The sequence below is a fragment of the Fukomys damarensis genome, unplaced genomic scaffold, assembly GCF_012274545.1.
Source record: "Fukomys damarensis isolate Sample0158 unplaced genomic scaffold, DMR_v1.0_HiC HiC_scaffold_29, whole genome shotgun sequence".
Lineage (NCBI taxonomy): Eukaryota > Metazoa > Chordata > Mammalia > Rodentia > Bathyergidae > Fukomys > Fukomys damarensis.
In genome coordinates this window covers 22,242,568-22,259,148 of record NW_022900941.1, presented here as the reverse complement: position 1 = coordinate 22,259,148, position 16,581 = coordinate 22,242,568, and the positions used below count along the sequence as shown (strand labels likewise).

Sequence of the window (16,581 nt, the reverse complement as noted above, 5' to 3'; positions counted from 1 at the left end):
CGAATTTGCATTTTCATTTAAAAATTTGTCTTTTGATTCTAAGATTCTTTTTTTCTCTGTGACAGATTAAATTAACTGTACATTAACCTAATATTCTCACAACACATTTCTTCTACCACAGTCTTTCCTACCTCGTTAATGGAATGTTTCTTGATGTTTCTCTCCTTTCCACATCATGTGCTTACTTTTAAAATACACCCAGAGAGTCGGGGATTTAGCTGGGTGGATCTGCCGCCTGCCTTGCAAGCTCAAGGTCCTGAGTTTGATCCACATTACCAAAAACAAATTAAATAATAAAAATAAAATAAAATACACCCAGAATTATAATTCCTCTCACTATCCCTATTCTTACTGTCCTCATGTAAACCACCAGAATCTCTGGTATGAATTATTACTAAATGATGTGCATGCTTTCTCACTTTTCCCTTAGTATCTGTTCTCCAAAGAAATGTCATAGCTGTAAATTTTATCCATAATAACAATTGTTTTCCATCTGAATCATCTTGAGATCTCTTAACATCTAAGTACATTAATAATTACATTATTTCATTTCATTAATTCTATGAAGGTATTTAATCTTGGTTAATGAATTAGGCATTGTTTTTATTCTTAATTATAGAAAAAAATATCAACAAGGCATAAATAGCCTTCTGGACATCCCAAGCAGTTAATGATTATAACCAAGTTTCAAATCCAGTCCAGCTTGAGGGATCGTGCTTCTAAAAGTGACAAACACTTTGATCTGTACATCATTTGATATTACTGAGAACTTCACAGAGAGTGGCCTTGTTCTCTGGTCATTGTGGGAAATACTTAGAACATCACAGAATTCAGCTACATATCCTGACTTATGTGAGACTCAAGTATAAGACTAAAGACCTTGCCACTAATATTACAGTATTACCATTTCTACTACCGCAAGAAAATAATTAATTTTAACCTATTATTTTCTTTCCAAAAGTTAATTCTTCTTATATGAGGCCAGCCTCTCATGTCATTGTGAAAGGTATAGATGCCAGTGCTCTGAGTCAAATGTCCCTTTTCACGTGGCTTCTCTAACTTGTCTTTTAAATGCTGTGTATCACAGGACAGCAATCTATGAACAAAAATACGCTAATTACACTTAATGAATCTTTACATGGAGCTCACTTCTCTATGCCTGTTATCTCTCTCCTTTCACCATAGCAGAAGATTCCAACACAACTTCCTTCTACTAACTTGGTGTTTTTCTTCCCTCCCTCCCTCCCTCACTCCTTCCTTCCTTCCTTTGTTTTGCCATCATCACACACCCTAATGTCTTCAATGCAAATAAAGGACACTACCAGATATTATCCAAACTAATTAAGACCTTCTTTACTATTCATCCTTAGCTTGAAACCTTCTTTTTGTTCTAGTACGATCACACTGGTATCTCCTCATTATGAAAATGAAAGCTTCTTTTTCTAAGTTGTTCGTGTACTGTCTTTTTGAATTAAGCTCTTCTGAGTTTCTAACTAACTGCTTTTATTCATTTCTTCTGACTATGATTGTTATTACTTTATTTGTTTGCCACGTGTGTATAATCATCATATTTGCCTGGTACCTCTTTGAAACCACATTTAACCAATAGCACTTCTTGAATAACAAACACTAAACCAGTGAACAGTCACAGAGATAAATAAATAAATAAATAAAAGTAGATTGAAAAAATTAATGAGAGGACAGTTACTCGAATGTACAAAAACATATAATATGGTGTGTGCTCCTTTTTAAACTAGTGTTTACTCCTTTTCTCCTCTTGATTTTCAATTGGTACATTACTGTAGAATATCAGACTCTTCTTTTTTTATTATTTTTAAATGAAATAACGTGGATTCATAATTCTCTTGGAGCTAACTTTAAAAAAATATAGAAATTTGTATTCTTGCAAATAATACATTGAATTAACTTGTATTTTAATTAGCAACTTAATAGAACCACAATCTGAGGTAGGTCAATGCGTTATAAAAGCTGGCATTATAATTGGCATTATAATTTTTTATCACTATTAGCAGTCAGAGCTCTTCTCACATTTTAACATAAAACACTTATTAAAATTAACCAATTAGTCTTTAGACAGAGGTTAAATAACTTGCTCTAGGTCCTGAAGCAGCAATGTTATCATCAGAATTGGACCCAAGGAGTTGTTGATCAAGATGTCAACAAACATTCTAACAGGAAAGTGATGCTGTCTTTGGAAGTATAATGAGTCTGTGGACAGTGTCATTAAAACGACAAATCCTACAGTGTAACAGATTTAAGATCTGTTACATGCAGCAAGGTTCAGTGGACCTGGTGTTCTGCCAGAATTTTATCTAGCACACATGCCATCTTCGGCCTGTACGTGAAGGAATGACATGGTGGTTCATTGCGTTGCCTAATTAGTGCGAGTAAAGCATCAGCTCTTAGTTGTGCTGAGCAAAATAATTTCTCAATTCTAATAGCAATATGAAATCCTGACGTCTGAAATGCAAATTAATTTTAAATACATCAGCGCAGGAAGGAGAGACAAGTCAAATAATGGCAAAATTAACTTTAAGTAAGCTTTAAGGAAGTTGTTCAAAATTTTTTCTGAGCCACACGTGGTGGTGCACGCCTGTAATCCCGGCACGTAGGAGGCTGAGGCAGGCGGATCGCTGTGAGTTCGAGACCAGCCTGGACTACATAGTGAGTTCCAGTTCAGTCTCAACTACATAGTGAGACCCTGTCTCAAAAAAAACAAACCCACAAACAAGCAAATTTTTCTGAAGCAAGAATTCCTAGTATTCATTCATTAATTAAGCATAACATTTTGCATTTCAAAGTGGGTGTAAAGTGTAAGGTCAACAATATCTGAGATTATTTTTAATGAAACTATAATTACATTAGGGTAAAAACATCAATTAAGACCAATTAAAATTGTATCTTAAGACCCAGATAGGCAAATGACAGTTTGCTGGTCATCTTGATATTTTTGAAGGCTTCTGATAGTCTGCTGGAGAAACCACCATCATTTCAAGCAAACGTCAGCGTACTAGAAATGTGCCTGTATAGCGCATTCATACCAGTTCAAGTCACTAACGATATTAAAACATTTCTCTACTTCAGAGAGTTAGGTGTGTCTGATGATAATCTGAAGACATAATGTGTTATAATTTATATTAAAAAGTCAGTCAACTACACTATAAAACAGTTATGTACTTTAGATACGAGACTATTGTATCTAATGACATGAGATTATTTTTACCATCTTTCTTTGAACATAGCTTTGTTCTGTCTGAAATTCAGAGAATGTGTTTTAGTGTTTACAATGAGCCTGCCATTGTGTCAGGCATTGAGGACAGAGTTGTGTTAGAAACTCTCTAACCTGTTAATTTAGAAATGTTCTAAGTAACTATGAGGCAGTATGAGGAAGCACAGAGACTACAAGAACTCACAGTATGAATGCAGGAGGAATTCTTGAAGGAAGCTGTATCTAAGATGAAACCAAAAGAAAGATAAGTTCCCAGATAAAAAGGAGAAACACTAAGGGAGTAGCATACGCAAAAGTCCAGAGGGGAAAGCTTTTGGAAATTTGTGTTTTCTTTTTTTATTTGATTTTCCTTGGAGAGGGCTGGCAAGGGAGAATATTAAGTGTATACAATAAATATTAATTCCATTCCTTGAGATTAATATTGCTAGTACAACTTTGCAAGTGTCAGTAAATGAGATTGAGAAGTTTTCTCCAATCTTCTGGGGAGCAAAGTGAAAATTTGAGGCCTTATTGATCTGGCTCTGAAATTAGGCTTCAGATACATTGTTCTGCCACTTACCGTGCTGCCACGCTGCCTGATCTTTGATGGTTTTGTGATGAGAAAAGTCAAGGTTTAAGTGTCACGGTGGTACAGCCTGCTCTTTCAAACCTCTGCTCCATTAAAGAAACATACAACAAAAAGATTTTAATTTAGTGCTAATTAAACCTATGGCAAAACCAGGCAGAAGAAATCAGAGTTTAAAAATGCCCAGGAAATATAACAGTATATTTTCACTTGTCACTATAAATCTGAAAGTCAATTGAAAGGGAACCTAGAGTCTTAAAAATCCTGATTATGAAAAGGGAAATTATCGATGAGTTCCTCCTTCACTGTTGAAATATTTAATATTCTTTATTACATTCTCAGTGGGAGTAGCGATATGTTTTAGAGTGGTCTTTCTAGCGACCCCAAATTCTTTTACTCTTGGTGTGAATATAAATATCAACTTAATTCAGGTTGTTACCAATTCCTACCAGGATTTCTGGCTCATTATTTTATATACCATCTTCTAACCTCGAAAACCTTCAAAATGTGCTAGTTTTAGTTGTCCGTATCTCTTTTTCTTGACATATGAAAGCCTCCATATCCGCTAGGCCTCTCTAATCCTTTACTTTGTTTTGCTCCTAAAATCTTAACACTTCCTTGCCAGTTTTCACACTGTACTTATGCTTGTTCTTGGCTGGCTACCCTCCTACTCAAAATAGGGTAAGAAATTTTGCGTAACTCATCAATCTTGCAGGTGTACCCAATTTCTGAAAGTTAGGTGTTTGAGGCAAACAAACAAAGAAGAAGAATGCCATATCCAGTCTGCTGTGCGCATTACTATTTTTGCTTTGCTTAGTTTTTCTGTGCTGTGACAGGTTCCCACTCAAACGGCAGTGCCAGAGTTCTGGCCTTCTTTTCTTATCAAGTAACTGAGATCTGCGACCTATAGAAACTGGCTGCTAATATTTTCATTTTGAAAACAGAGTATAAAAATAGAATGTGGTTTAACTTGATATATTTGAAGGAAAGTAGGTATGTCATTGTTTTTCAAGTGATCATAAGAGATAATAGGAAGCCAAAGGGTAAGATAAGTGAAAGTTACTCAAATTTTCCTTTTGCTTTAGATTATAAAGAGCTATAAATATATTACTGAACCAAACAGTAAAGTTTGAATTACTGCAAATAGATGGTTGTATAGTATTATGAACTGCATTTACAGGATAGTAATAATAAGAGGAAAATATTTTGGGCAACTGTGTGTGTATAAAAAAATTACATTAAAGATTACTGAAAACAGTCTTGAAGAATGCATAATTACCCTCGCTAGCATCTTGGCAGCCAGTTTTTCCATGTTAGCTTTGCTTGATTTATAGGCAGCTCTAAACTCACAGTCATTTTGGAAAACAGTGTATCACTCCTTAGTCATGCCAAAATCATTTAATCTTCCACTTTTATCACATATTATCATGAAAAATAAGTTTTGACTCTTCAACTTGAACAGTATCTATAGAAAGTGGCAAATTCAACCTAAGATTACTTGGTTGAAGGTTGAAAATAATTTGGCACACAAGTTCTAGTAAGTGTGTATTAGATTTGTATCAAAGTACGTGTGTCCTGCTTTATAAAGAGTATGCTCCCAAAACTATAACACAGGGGTTTTCGTGAATAGAAGCATTGATTGTGATGCTACTCTACTTGCTGTTAAAGTAAACAATGTGACTTCACAAATAATACTCTGCAAACAAAATTGGGTGTTTGAAAAGTAATATGCTAAATAAATCATGCCCAAATACATAAATATGTATTTCAACTTGAACCTTGTCTCAAACCCAATAAACTGTTCCTAATTAAATTCTCTGTTAATATGAGTCATAAAAACTGAAATGTAAATTTAACGGTAATTTTTAACCACAGTTCTTTGCATCTGATGTTGACTGTCTGCACGTTTTGAAAAAAATTCTATTAATCAGAAAATTTTAATGCTTGTTGGAGAAGAAATAAAAGAGGACATAATAACTTCCCTACATTAATAACATAAGCTTTATGTGTAATTATTAAAGATTTTATTGCTATAAACTACTATTATTATTCTATAATATATATTATATAGTCTTAAAAAGTAAAATGACTTTTGTTAGTTAATATACTGCTAGAAATGTTTTACATTTATTTTGATAAATAAGAATGGCAGGAGAGTTTGACTCACTATGCCCTCATCAGTTGAATTTAAGATTTCTAAAGTCCTAAAAGCATAATTCCATAGAATCTCACTGTATAAGAAAACAGGCAAGAGGGACAATTTATAATTTACTTTATGCTTATATGAAATTGCACCAAATAAACAATATAGAAGAAATAATATACTTGTGAATTAACAGATTTAATATAATTCTAATTAGTGCAAAAATACACATATTTCAAAATATTTTATCTGATTTGAACAAATGTATATATTTTTAAATCCCTTAAAATTCCAGCAGATGAAATAACAATGAAAAGGCCAAATCTAAGTAAAAGGGAAATGTAAAGAGGTAAACAATTTTTCATAATATTAGTGCACATTTACAGATTTTTTTTTCATTATCAGGAAAAAGGCCACCAAGTGGTTTGCCTCATAAGATCATACAGGTCAAAAGTATGAGCCACCCTGAAGAAAACACTCACTTGTCTTAGTATGGCAATAGAAGATTATTCTAAACGCCAAGTGACTAAATTTGAAATTTTAAACCACTTAATATCATATCTAGTATATGTTCTAATTTTAACTTAATGAAATAATTGGTACTTTATATGGTAGGCTTACTTCTGAATAGCTGAACTTCAAATATTTGATCATAGTGTGACCTGATGGAAAGCATTCCTTGAAATTCAGTTGATAAAATGAGTTGATGTGATGGCAGAAACAAACTGAAAGGGGGTCATAATGTGTGGATCTTTCTGTCTGTCTGCATATCTGTCCATACACTCCTATCATCTGGTGGCAAGGCGTGATGATACCACAGGGAGATATGAAAGAAAGCGTATGTAACTATAAGGACATTTAGATATGAATAGGTGGATTAACAGAAGAAAGAAAGTAAGGATGGAGGGTGATAAGGAAAAAATAAAAGAATGAAAATGAAAAGAAATGAAGGAAGGGAAAGGGGGGAAGGGAAGGAAAAGGAGGCTGTGTGAGAAAAGGGCGGGAAGAAGAGAAGGAGGAAAGGAACCAATCCACAGAAAGAAAGCAGTGTAGGTGCACACAGGAAGTATGTGATGCTCATATCACAGCCACATATTTTCTCTTCTTTTTTTGTACCAGGGATAGAAGTCAGGACCTTGCACTCGCGAGACAAATGTGGCACCACCAAGCTAAATCCCCAGCCCACATATTTTCTTTTTATAGAGGCCACAACATGGCAATAATAATTTTCCTTATGAAGCAACTATCTGAAATAATCATTTCCATAATTATCATCTATTCAGTATTTTTCACCTGCAAATTTTTCATGATGCTCTTTCTAGTATTTTTATATCAAGTTATTCAGTTGTGATCTCAATATAGTTTTTAAAAAATTAATATCATGTACTAGGTTTTAGAAACTATTATGTAATAATAATAATTATGTTGTTTCTATAGATGTGTTAGTGAGCTTTCCATCTCTATGACAAACTACATAAGAAAACAACTTTCAGGATGAACAATTCATTTTGGCTCATGGTCCCAGAGATGTTAGGTCATGGTAAGCTGGGTCCTTTAACCTTAGGCCTGCAGTGATGCAAAAATGTTATGGCGGAAGGGCATGGTGAAGGAAAGTTACTCACCTCACGGCAGCCAGGAAGCAGAGAGGATTGCACACCTGTGCCAATGGACATCCTCTTTTTTCCAGTTTTTGTTCCCTCTGGCCTTTACCATTTTGGATGTTTCTACCTATGTTTAGGGTGGGCTTCCCCCGCTCGGTTTGCTGTTCCACATGCCAATTATCTCTGGAAATACCCTCAGAAACACACGTAGAAATGTGCTCTCCTAATTTCCTAGTCATTTCTCAATCCAATCAAATGGAACAGTCAAGATGAGCCATCAGAGTCAATAGCGTTAGCTATTGTGAGGAGGCTCACAATTTATGCACTCTGGGTCATGGGCAATGTAAGCACAGTAGAAATTGTGAACATGGTACATGTCAATAAATTTATTAGGCTGAAATTAACTGAATTTTAATACATACATACATACACAATAGGCTGAGAAATAAGGCAGAAAAATAAAGTAGGGCCTAAATATGGGACATGGCTTATTTATCATACAAGAGATACTGCTTTTAGGTGTAGAATTCATTTTCATTCTTTTATAGCCATCATATGCTTATTCACTTGAGTCTCAGTTACAATCAGCTGAGAAGCAATATTTATCTTTCATCAGGAGCATGGCTTCCTCACAAGTCTCCATTTTATAAATAGTTCCTTGATGCAAACTCTTATAGCTCGACTGCTTCAAAATTAGACAAATACTCATCCCAGAACATTGTTTCTAAACAACGATGGAACACATTTCATACAGGTGTCTCTATTTAAACATCCTTTTTTGAAAAGATTCTAAAAGTTAATTTTTGACTATTTCTCAAAACTATTGATGCCATCATTGTTTGTATTCATTTTGCAGCAACAATCTGTCCAAAAAGTAAATGCTCCTTCTCATGAAGTCTATCCTATGAGCTACTTATTCAAATCAAATTATTTCTAATTTGGATTTCTGAATTTTACATTTTTCTTCTATATGGACAATCAAGGGTGGCATCATTTTCTCAGGATGGATTTTCTTTAAAGCTTTATAGCCATTACTACAGAAATATTTCAGATATGTCATTATTTTTATTGAATTAGAAAATGCTAATTTTCTTAGACATGTTATCCTGATGAAAATTTATCAGCTCTAATCAGATTTTTTGCACACACTTTTTCCCTAGTGAATATTTAATTGGCATAGCTGTATTCAATGTTTGCCTGCTTTATGAAACTCAGCTCTGAAATTAGACGATATATTTAGAACAATGAAATAAGTTTAATTATTAAAATATCTTAGGCTGAGTAAAACATTTGAGGAATGTAAAAATGAATAAATTCTAATAGTTCCTAATCCCGATTTTCTATTTTCTGATTTAATCCTTCAAAGAAAACACTCGTGACATTCTATGAAAATTTATGCAAGCTATTTCATGCATTTTGCTTATGAGCCATGCTTGGTGGAAAAGTGACTCTTGCTTGATGCTGTGTAGCTCTAGGAAAGGAAAGGCTACAATCACTCGTGTTAATCTACTTAGGATTTTCAAAACATTACCAGAAAACTTCCAAATGTTTTCACCCTAAATAAGATATAAGTAAGTAGTAATGCTTTAGGCATGTTTTACTTTGTGATTTCTTGGCCGTTATTTTGTGTTTTTACCATGTCTGGAATGACTCAGAGTCGTTTACACCTGACAATGAGTAGACAGTATCAATAATTATCTTCTTCAAGTGAGGGAATTTAGATTCAGTACTGTGAACCAATTATCAATAGACAGGGAGGCAAATATTTAAGTTGGGTTAGAATGAAAGTTGAGAATGACACCTGAAAGATGGGTCTCTGGTGCAGTTTGGAAATACTGTATCCCCGAGCTCTGAAATTACAGTTTATTAACATTGTACATACTTTCCTGAGTCTACTGCTTGGCCCTGTGGTGCTATAAATGGCCCCGTGACACTATAAATTGTGGTTCCCTCCTAATATACCCATAAGTGGAAACACTTTCAATGTTAGTTGCACACAGAAAAAGAACATCAGAGATACAATTAATTTGTAGATCTGTTTCTTCCCCCTCTGAGAAAATGTATGAAATATTGAATAAGAACAAAGGATGGTCTGTTTGGTTTTGAATTTCCAGTCGCCTGCAATTTATTGCAACTTGCTTAATCGTCCTGCCTCATTTTATTCACCTATGAAATATATGATCCTACCGTTTATAACATATGTTTCGGGAATGTAGAAGAGACCTAAAAACGAGTGTTCATTATCATTACCATCCTTGTTTCTGTCGCTTTACTCAAAGCAGGTTCTAGTTGGTCCTGGTGATATACAGGGAGCACTGGTAGGGAGTATGGGTGAGGAAGGAAGCACGGCATAATCTTAGCCTTAAGTAGTATAATCAGAGATCCCCAGAGGGTCTTCTGGAGAAATGAATCAAGCAACCCAGGTAAGGGCACATTGTTAGCAAGAAGAAAGTTGGATATAGCCCTCAAGTATTCTGATTTTTTTCCTTTTCTTGTTATGTCAGCCTAATACAAGTATCCATCCAATGTTTCTAACAGCACTATTTTGATGTCCTGCAAATTGTTTTGCATGTTATACACATAAAGAAGTGACCATCAAACTCTCTGCAGTGAGAATAGTAGTAGAATTCTGAGCACCTACTGCTTCCGTGACCCAATTAAATAATAGTGGAGGTGGAATGTGAACTGTACTAAAAATGGTACCTTAACACAGAATTCATTGGCCTATGCGCTGTTGAGCTCCTTAAATCTTCACTGTGAATGTGATCCAAACCTACTCTTAATTTATTGTTGTTTCATGCACAGATGTGCGCAGTGTTAAATTGCAAGATTCTCACCTAAGTATAAATTTTAAAGCCAACTCACAGAATTTATTTTTAAACACAAGATCAAAATCCAATATTAGAACAATAAGTGTACATTTGTGTAATTTTATGGTTTAGTTTCCCCTGAATAACAATCTCTATTACAGGTTGAAGTTACCCCATTATTCTTACTATAGTCAGCCGCTTTTTACTTGATATTACTTTACTTTACTTTTCTTCTTTTTATGTTTCACACTTCACTACCTAGTACAATGTAAAAATCTCAGTTGCAAAGATGAGTTAATAACTAAATATCTTGGCAATTACTCTTCGATAGAAAGGAATATTTTGGAGAGAAATTATTACAGAGATTCCTGGTTACCTAGTGCCACATGAATATTCATAAACCTGTGTATAAATCAATACATGCATATATGTTTATGTAGTATGTTACTGTGAAAAGATGAAAGGTAGAAGCATTTCCTTGTATTCCTGGTTTCTTGGAAAAGAATGATTAAGAAAGAACAAGAATAACAAAGAAAGAAATAATGACCTTCGAAAATTATTTCATTTCTGTTACAGAGAATAGCCACCACTTATCTTCAGTTACTATCTACCCAGTTAACATATGAATGCTCTGTAATTATATATTCATCATTGTCCTTTTGATTACCTGATTGTATTTGCAGCTACTAGGTAGCTCTTAGTATAATTACACAATGGAAGTTTACAACAGGTTTTATACTGTGAATGTTAAGCAATATCATATCATGTTATTCTTACTTTCTTAGCACAGATTAATTACAATTCATTATTACCCTTTCTTATCATGGGCAGAACATGTCAAATGTTATGCTATTCAGGTCAGTAAAATGTTCAACATGTTTGACTTAACACATTCCACAGGAGAGAAGATTTCATTGTTTTGGAAATATAATTGTACCTTTTGCTAAATATACTTTTCGAGAGCTGGTGTTCAGTCTTGTATTTCTAGGCTTGTGCTGAATTTCTTAGTATTGAGCCACACACAAGCATGTCTTCAACAAATAATCAACTGTGGATCTACTGCTTTCATTTCAAATTACTCATGCTGTGTAAGAGGTGATCAGCTGTGTACTCTCAGCTTTAGTTTCCACAAATTCAAACTACTCCTGTTGGCTGCTTAATGACCAACCTATCACAGTCTTCAAATTTCAGTCCTCATTCAGTTTCTTCTATCTTCAGTCCCTTTCTCGTGTTAACCCTCCAACACATAATCATTTCTCACCAGCATTTTCTTTCTAACCAGTCTTCTATACATGTGTAAGCACACTTAGTATGGCCTCAAGGTACATCCACTTAACTATAAATGTCTCTAGTTTCTTGCTCTTTATGGTTGAGTAGTACTCCATTTTATTAAAAAAAAACAAAAACAAACAACATCTTTACCCAGTCTCCTGTTGATGGGCAGTTGGGCTGTTTCCATTTTTAAAGGAAATATTTTCTTTATTTAGATTTGTCTACTGTTTCTTGTTCAGTAACATTTTACCTAGCAGTGCTGATATATGAAAAATGAGAACGTTATAAAACCTTTACAAAGTTCATAAAAATAGTTACAATGTTAAATAGACTATTAAAAACAATATTTTTTTGCTTTAGAAAAGGTGCATCTATCTTGCCGAAAAAATACTTTAATTGGTTTTAAAGCATTTTTGATCCTTAAAGTGGTGACCTCTAGGTTGTAACTATTTTCAGAGCACTAGAACAAGAAAAGTGAAGGTTTAGGGACCTTTCAGCTTATGTATTAGTTTCAAGTTTATTTGGTGAGGATCAGAATTCTTAAAACCCAAGTGAAAAATTGTATATTGAAGAAGACTTCTCATGCATTATTCTTCATATTTTGCTAAACCAATAAACAGATTTATGCTGGATTGACAAGAGATAATGAAGTATTCAATTTATTAAATATCTGAAATGACACATGCAATTTAAATGTGAATGGTAGTAATTATTTCAGAGTATATAAAGAGGTAACTGAAGAAAATACCATGTATATTTATACAGTTTTATGTTGATGCTCATCATTGAGAGTGGATCATAACTGAGAAGAGAATAAAGAAGAAATTGATGTGGCTCGGGATTTAGCTCAGTGGTTCCAGAGCCTGCCTCGCAAGCTCAAGGACCCAAGTTCAATCCCCAGTACCACCAAAAAACAAAACAAAACAAAAAAAAACAAAAACAAAACAAAAGAAAAAACAATGTTTAAAAAAACAAAACAAGGCTTGCAGTCATAACACTGAGACAATTGTAGAGAAACTGGTTTTGGTTTAATCTCTCATTTTGAAAATAATTCCATCAGATTGCTTTTTCAATTTACTTTAATTTTAAGTTTTTTAGCCAGTGTTTATGGTACATAATGATTACATTCCTCGTGGGGAGTTGGTACATGTGCATAACACATCTCAATTCTTTCATTATCTTCTTCCTGTCACCTTCTTCCCCTCCCTGATCCATCTCCATTTCTTGGTCCCCCTTTCATGTAGTTTGTGTCATAGCAATGCTTGAAATAGCAGAAAACACTTAAGGATATTAAATGTTTTGTTTTCCAATTTACAAATATCCAATGCTTCTCTGGCAATTTAAATATCAGATGCCAAATTCTCTTACTAACATTTGTTTTCTCCTTAGGAACATCTGTTTTCTCCTTTGTTCAGGAGTCTTGGAATTGAAAAATGAGTAAAAGAAAAATAAAGAAAGAAAGGAGGGAAGAGAGAGAAAGGAAGGATCGTGGGAGAAGGAGAAGGACTTTAAATATGCAATTAGGGATGGGCCCAAGAATCCTAAGAGGATGCAGAAAAGAATCCAGCTACATGTATTACTCAATAGCTTTCAGGTGTTTCAGATATTGGATTTAAAAACAGGAGACAGAATATATCTTTTACATTCTTTGGGTTCCATGTTTATGTCATGTAGAGTGAGCTGCACTTAGTGTAGCTCACATGATAGGAAAATACTGTAGTATTAAAGGGGAAGGAATTCCTTTAAAGCATAGAAACCAGACCTGGAGTATAACATCTATAAAGAAAAGAAAACTGTCCTAGTTAGCAAAGCATACTAGAATTTCTAAATCATGTTAATATGTCCTACATACCTATAGTTGAAAACATACACTTACCATTGATGTACTGAGAGAAGTTTATAATGACAAAGATACAATTTGGACCTCCAACTTTAACCTGTTGAAAGTGTTACTCTTCTATTTTACAATGTAGACCCATATTCTTAAATACCAAATCTAAATGAAATACTCGTCACAGTCAAAAGTAAGAACACAAATGCTTGAAATAAACTTCCATAAATATGAAGCAAGCCTGTAAATAACTTTAAAAACTGCCTGATTTAATAAAGCGTTAGATAAACATATAAACATGAGAATTATAAATAATATTTAAATTTCATCAATCACGGTAATTGTTATGCAGCTTGTTAAACTTTCTGAATTGTGACTTTTATCTACCTAATCTCATTTAACATTCCTTCACAGTTAGATAGCTAAAAGTGAATTACTGCTCCTCAGCAAATTCCCGGATCAATTTAATCAGTTCTTTTGCTTAAGATTGTATTAGGATTTCAATATTTTAAATTTGGTAAATTATTATGTATCCATATATAAACACACATATAGACCTTTCGGCATATTGAAATACTGAAGCAAAACATCTAATTATAAAGATAGATTTGTCTTATATTTGAAACAAATAAACAAATCAAACGTGTTTTATATTTGTTTTTTTGTTTTATTTTCAAGTGGCCTTTGTTGTTTTAGAGGTGTAGAAATGCTTGTGGGACAAATCCCTTTGTCTGTAGTGCTTTTTATGACACATATTTTAAAACAAAGGTCTTAGGGGTAATGGGCGCTCCCCTTGGGTGAGGACAATGGCCTAGACTTCTCTTATTACTCTTATTACTCAGGAAGGGTCTCTGACTTTCCTAGACTTCTTTCTTCTTAGAGTTTCATGAGAGGCACACATTTGCCAAGAACTTAGAAAATACACTGGGTTGGGCAGAGATGGAAGCCCCGGGCACAGCACACAACAGTTCTCTGCATGGAAAGAGGTCTGAGGGGGACAAAAATGTCTGACATCTAAGGGAATCCTGAGTATTTCTTCTCATTTCTAATCATGGTTATATTCTTAATTAATTCAGAGCTAAGGAACTTTGCTAAGATATGTAACTCAGAACCAAGGGTTTGTCATCGAACAAGTGCCAATATATGCACTCTCTTCTTATGCCTGATTTAGACCGGTCAATAGCATTACCAAAGAAATTTGGTTAGTTGATGACTGCAAGCTGCTTTGTAAATTAGTCTACTTATTGGTTGAGCATTTTAAAATGTGAAATGACACAGTAGCATTTAGTATGACTGGAGAAAAATGTCTCACAATATATTTTGATTATTTCATCCTGCCTTCTCCCTAGACGTATGCCACCATTACTGTGTGAATTCTGAGTCGTGTAGCATTGGCAGCGATGGCAGTGTGGAATGCGTCTGTCCAACACGCTATGAAGGACCAAAATGTGAGGTCGACAAGTGTGCAAGATGTCACGGGGGTCGCTGCATTATAAATAAAGACAGTGAAGATATATTTTGCAAGTAAGTGGACATCTAGCTTAACTTATAAAAGCCTTGGAATCTAGCAGGGCATGGCAGCTTATCAATGAACTGTGAAATAATGTAAATTATTTTATTATACAATTCTTTATGGCAACCATCACATTTATTAAAATATAGAGAGCACATCCAATTTGTTCAAATTAAAAATTTTCAATACTTTTTATAAACATCTTAGAACCATGAAAATACACTATTTTATTTGGTCAGATTATTTCCTGAAAAGAATATACCTAAGAATAAATAAGAAGCACTGGAATGCAGCATACATTGAAAAAGCTATGTGTAACATTATTCAATATAAGATAGCTTAGATTTTTAATTATTTCATGAATATTGTGAGAGTGAGTTGGCTGGCATTTTTGCTATAAAAGATCCTTTGGGTAGCAGAAAAAGTTGCTTTATCTCAACTTGACTTTGGCATTATATTCAAGAATAGAAGGAATAAAGTGTTCTGGGAAACAACTGCAACAAAAATGTCCAAGTGTGACTTCTGTTACATTGCCTTTTGATCTTTGACTCTAACTTCAAGTGAATGGAAAACAAATATAGCAGCTAAAGGGTAAGAGGAAAGTTCAGTTTCTATCATGAAATAAGTTTATGCCACTGAGGTTAGAGATCAATCCTCAATCACAACTGCTTTAAAAGCCTTTTTAAAAAGGGGCTTATAAAGGACTGGATTCTGTCACTAGCCTTGCTTACAAGTATAATAAATGAGAACATGAGACTGAAAAGCATGCCATAAAGTGTCCATGCCACGGCATCCACAGAGTGCTCTGCAAGGCTGCCGGATGATTTATATTGCTCTGCCAAACAAGGCTCAATAAAATTTTATTAGAGGTGGCATCAACATGTTTTCTTTTTTATTTACTCTCATTTTAGAATTACTCTATGATTTGTGTTATCATTATAAATGACATTTACTCAAACCAGAAAATTGGGTCATTTCAAAGTACATTATTTTTTTAATAAAGTGAATGAAAATATAACCAATATATAGATATGTGTCTTTAATAAGTGCATAAAAGCAAACTATATTTTTATATAAACTACCCCGATCATGTTGGCTCATTAAGATCAGTAGCTTTTTCAATGAAATCTTAAAATTGCAGGACTTTATTTCAAATTTTAGGCATACATGTTTCTTCCTGTCCAGTGTACTGTGTCAGAATAGGCTGAAGATCTTCATAGTCTACTCTACTTACACAGGGAATCATGGCAGTGTGCTGAAGTTTCCTACCCAGTTTGCTTTGGAAAACTCATTCAAAGACACACAGTGTTTCCATTGTATGAGAAAGTTTCATGTAGGGAAGAAAGGGCAGAATCTACAGCTTCCATACTGAATAAAGAACAGGAGAAATTAACTTTTTCAAAATAAAAACCTTGTAATTTGAACAGACTATTGAGATGTAATAGTGATTTTTGTACCTTTGGGGAAATTTTTATATAAAAATCAATCAATCAATCAATCAATCAATAAGCTGGGCATGGTGGCTCACAATTGTAATCCCAGCACTCAGGAAGATGAGGCAGGAAGATCACAGCAAGTTCAAGACCAGCCTGGGCT

General features: G+C 34.0%; 1 protein-coding gene across 1 annotated transcript in view; it reads left to right on the top strand.

The window, feature by feature from the left end:
* Lrp1b (LDL receptor related protein 1B) overlaps positions 1–16,581 on the top strand; it is a 1,779,190-nt gene that overhangs the window by 1,714,100 nt on the left and 48,509 nt on the right. Inside the window, exon 85 of the mRNA XM_033757153.1 lies at positions 14,822–14,996. Within this exon, the coding sequence (XP_033613044.1) occupies positions 14,822–14,996 (175 nt within the window). The remainder of the gene's footprint in view (positions 1–14,821; positions 14,997–16,581) is intronic.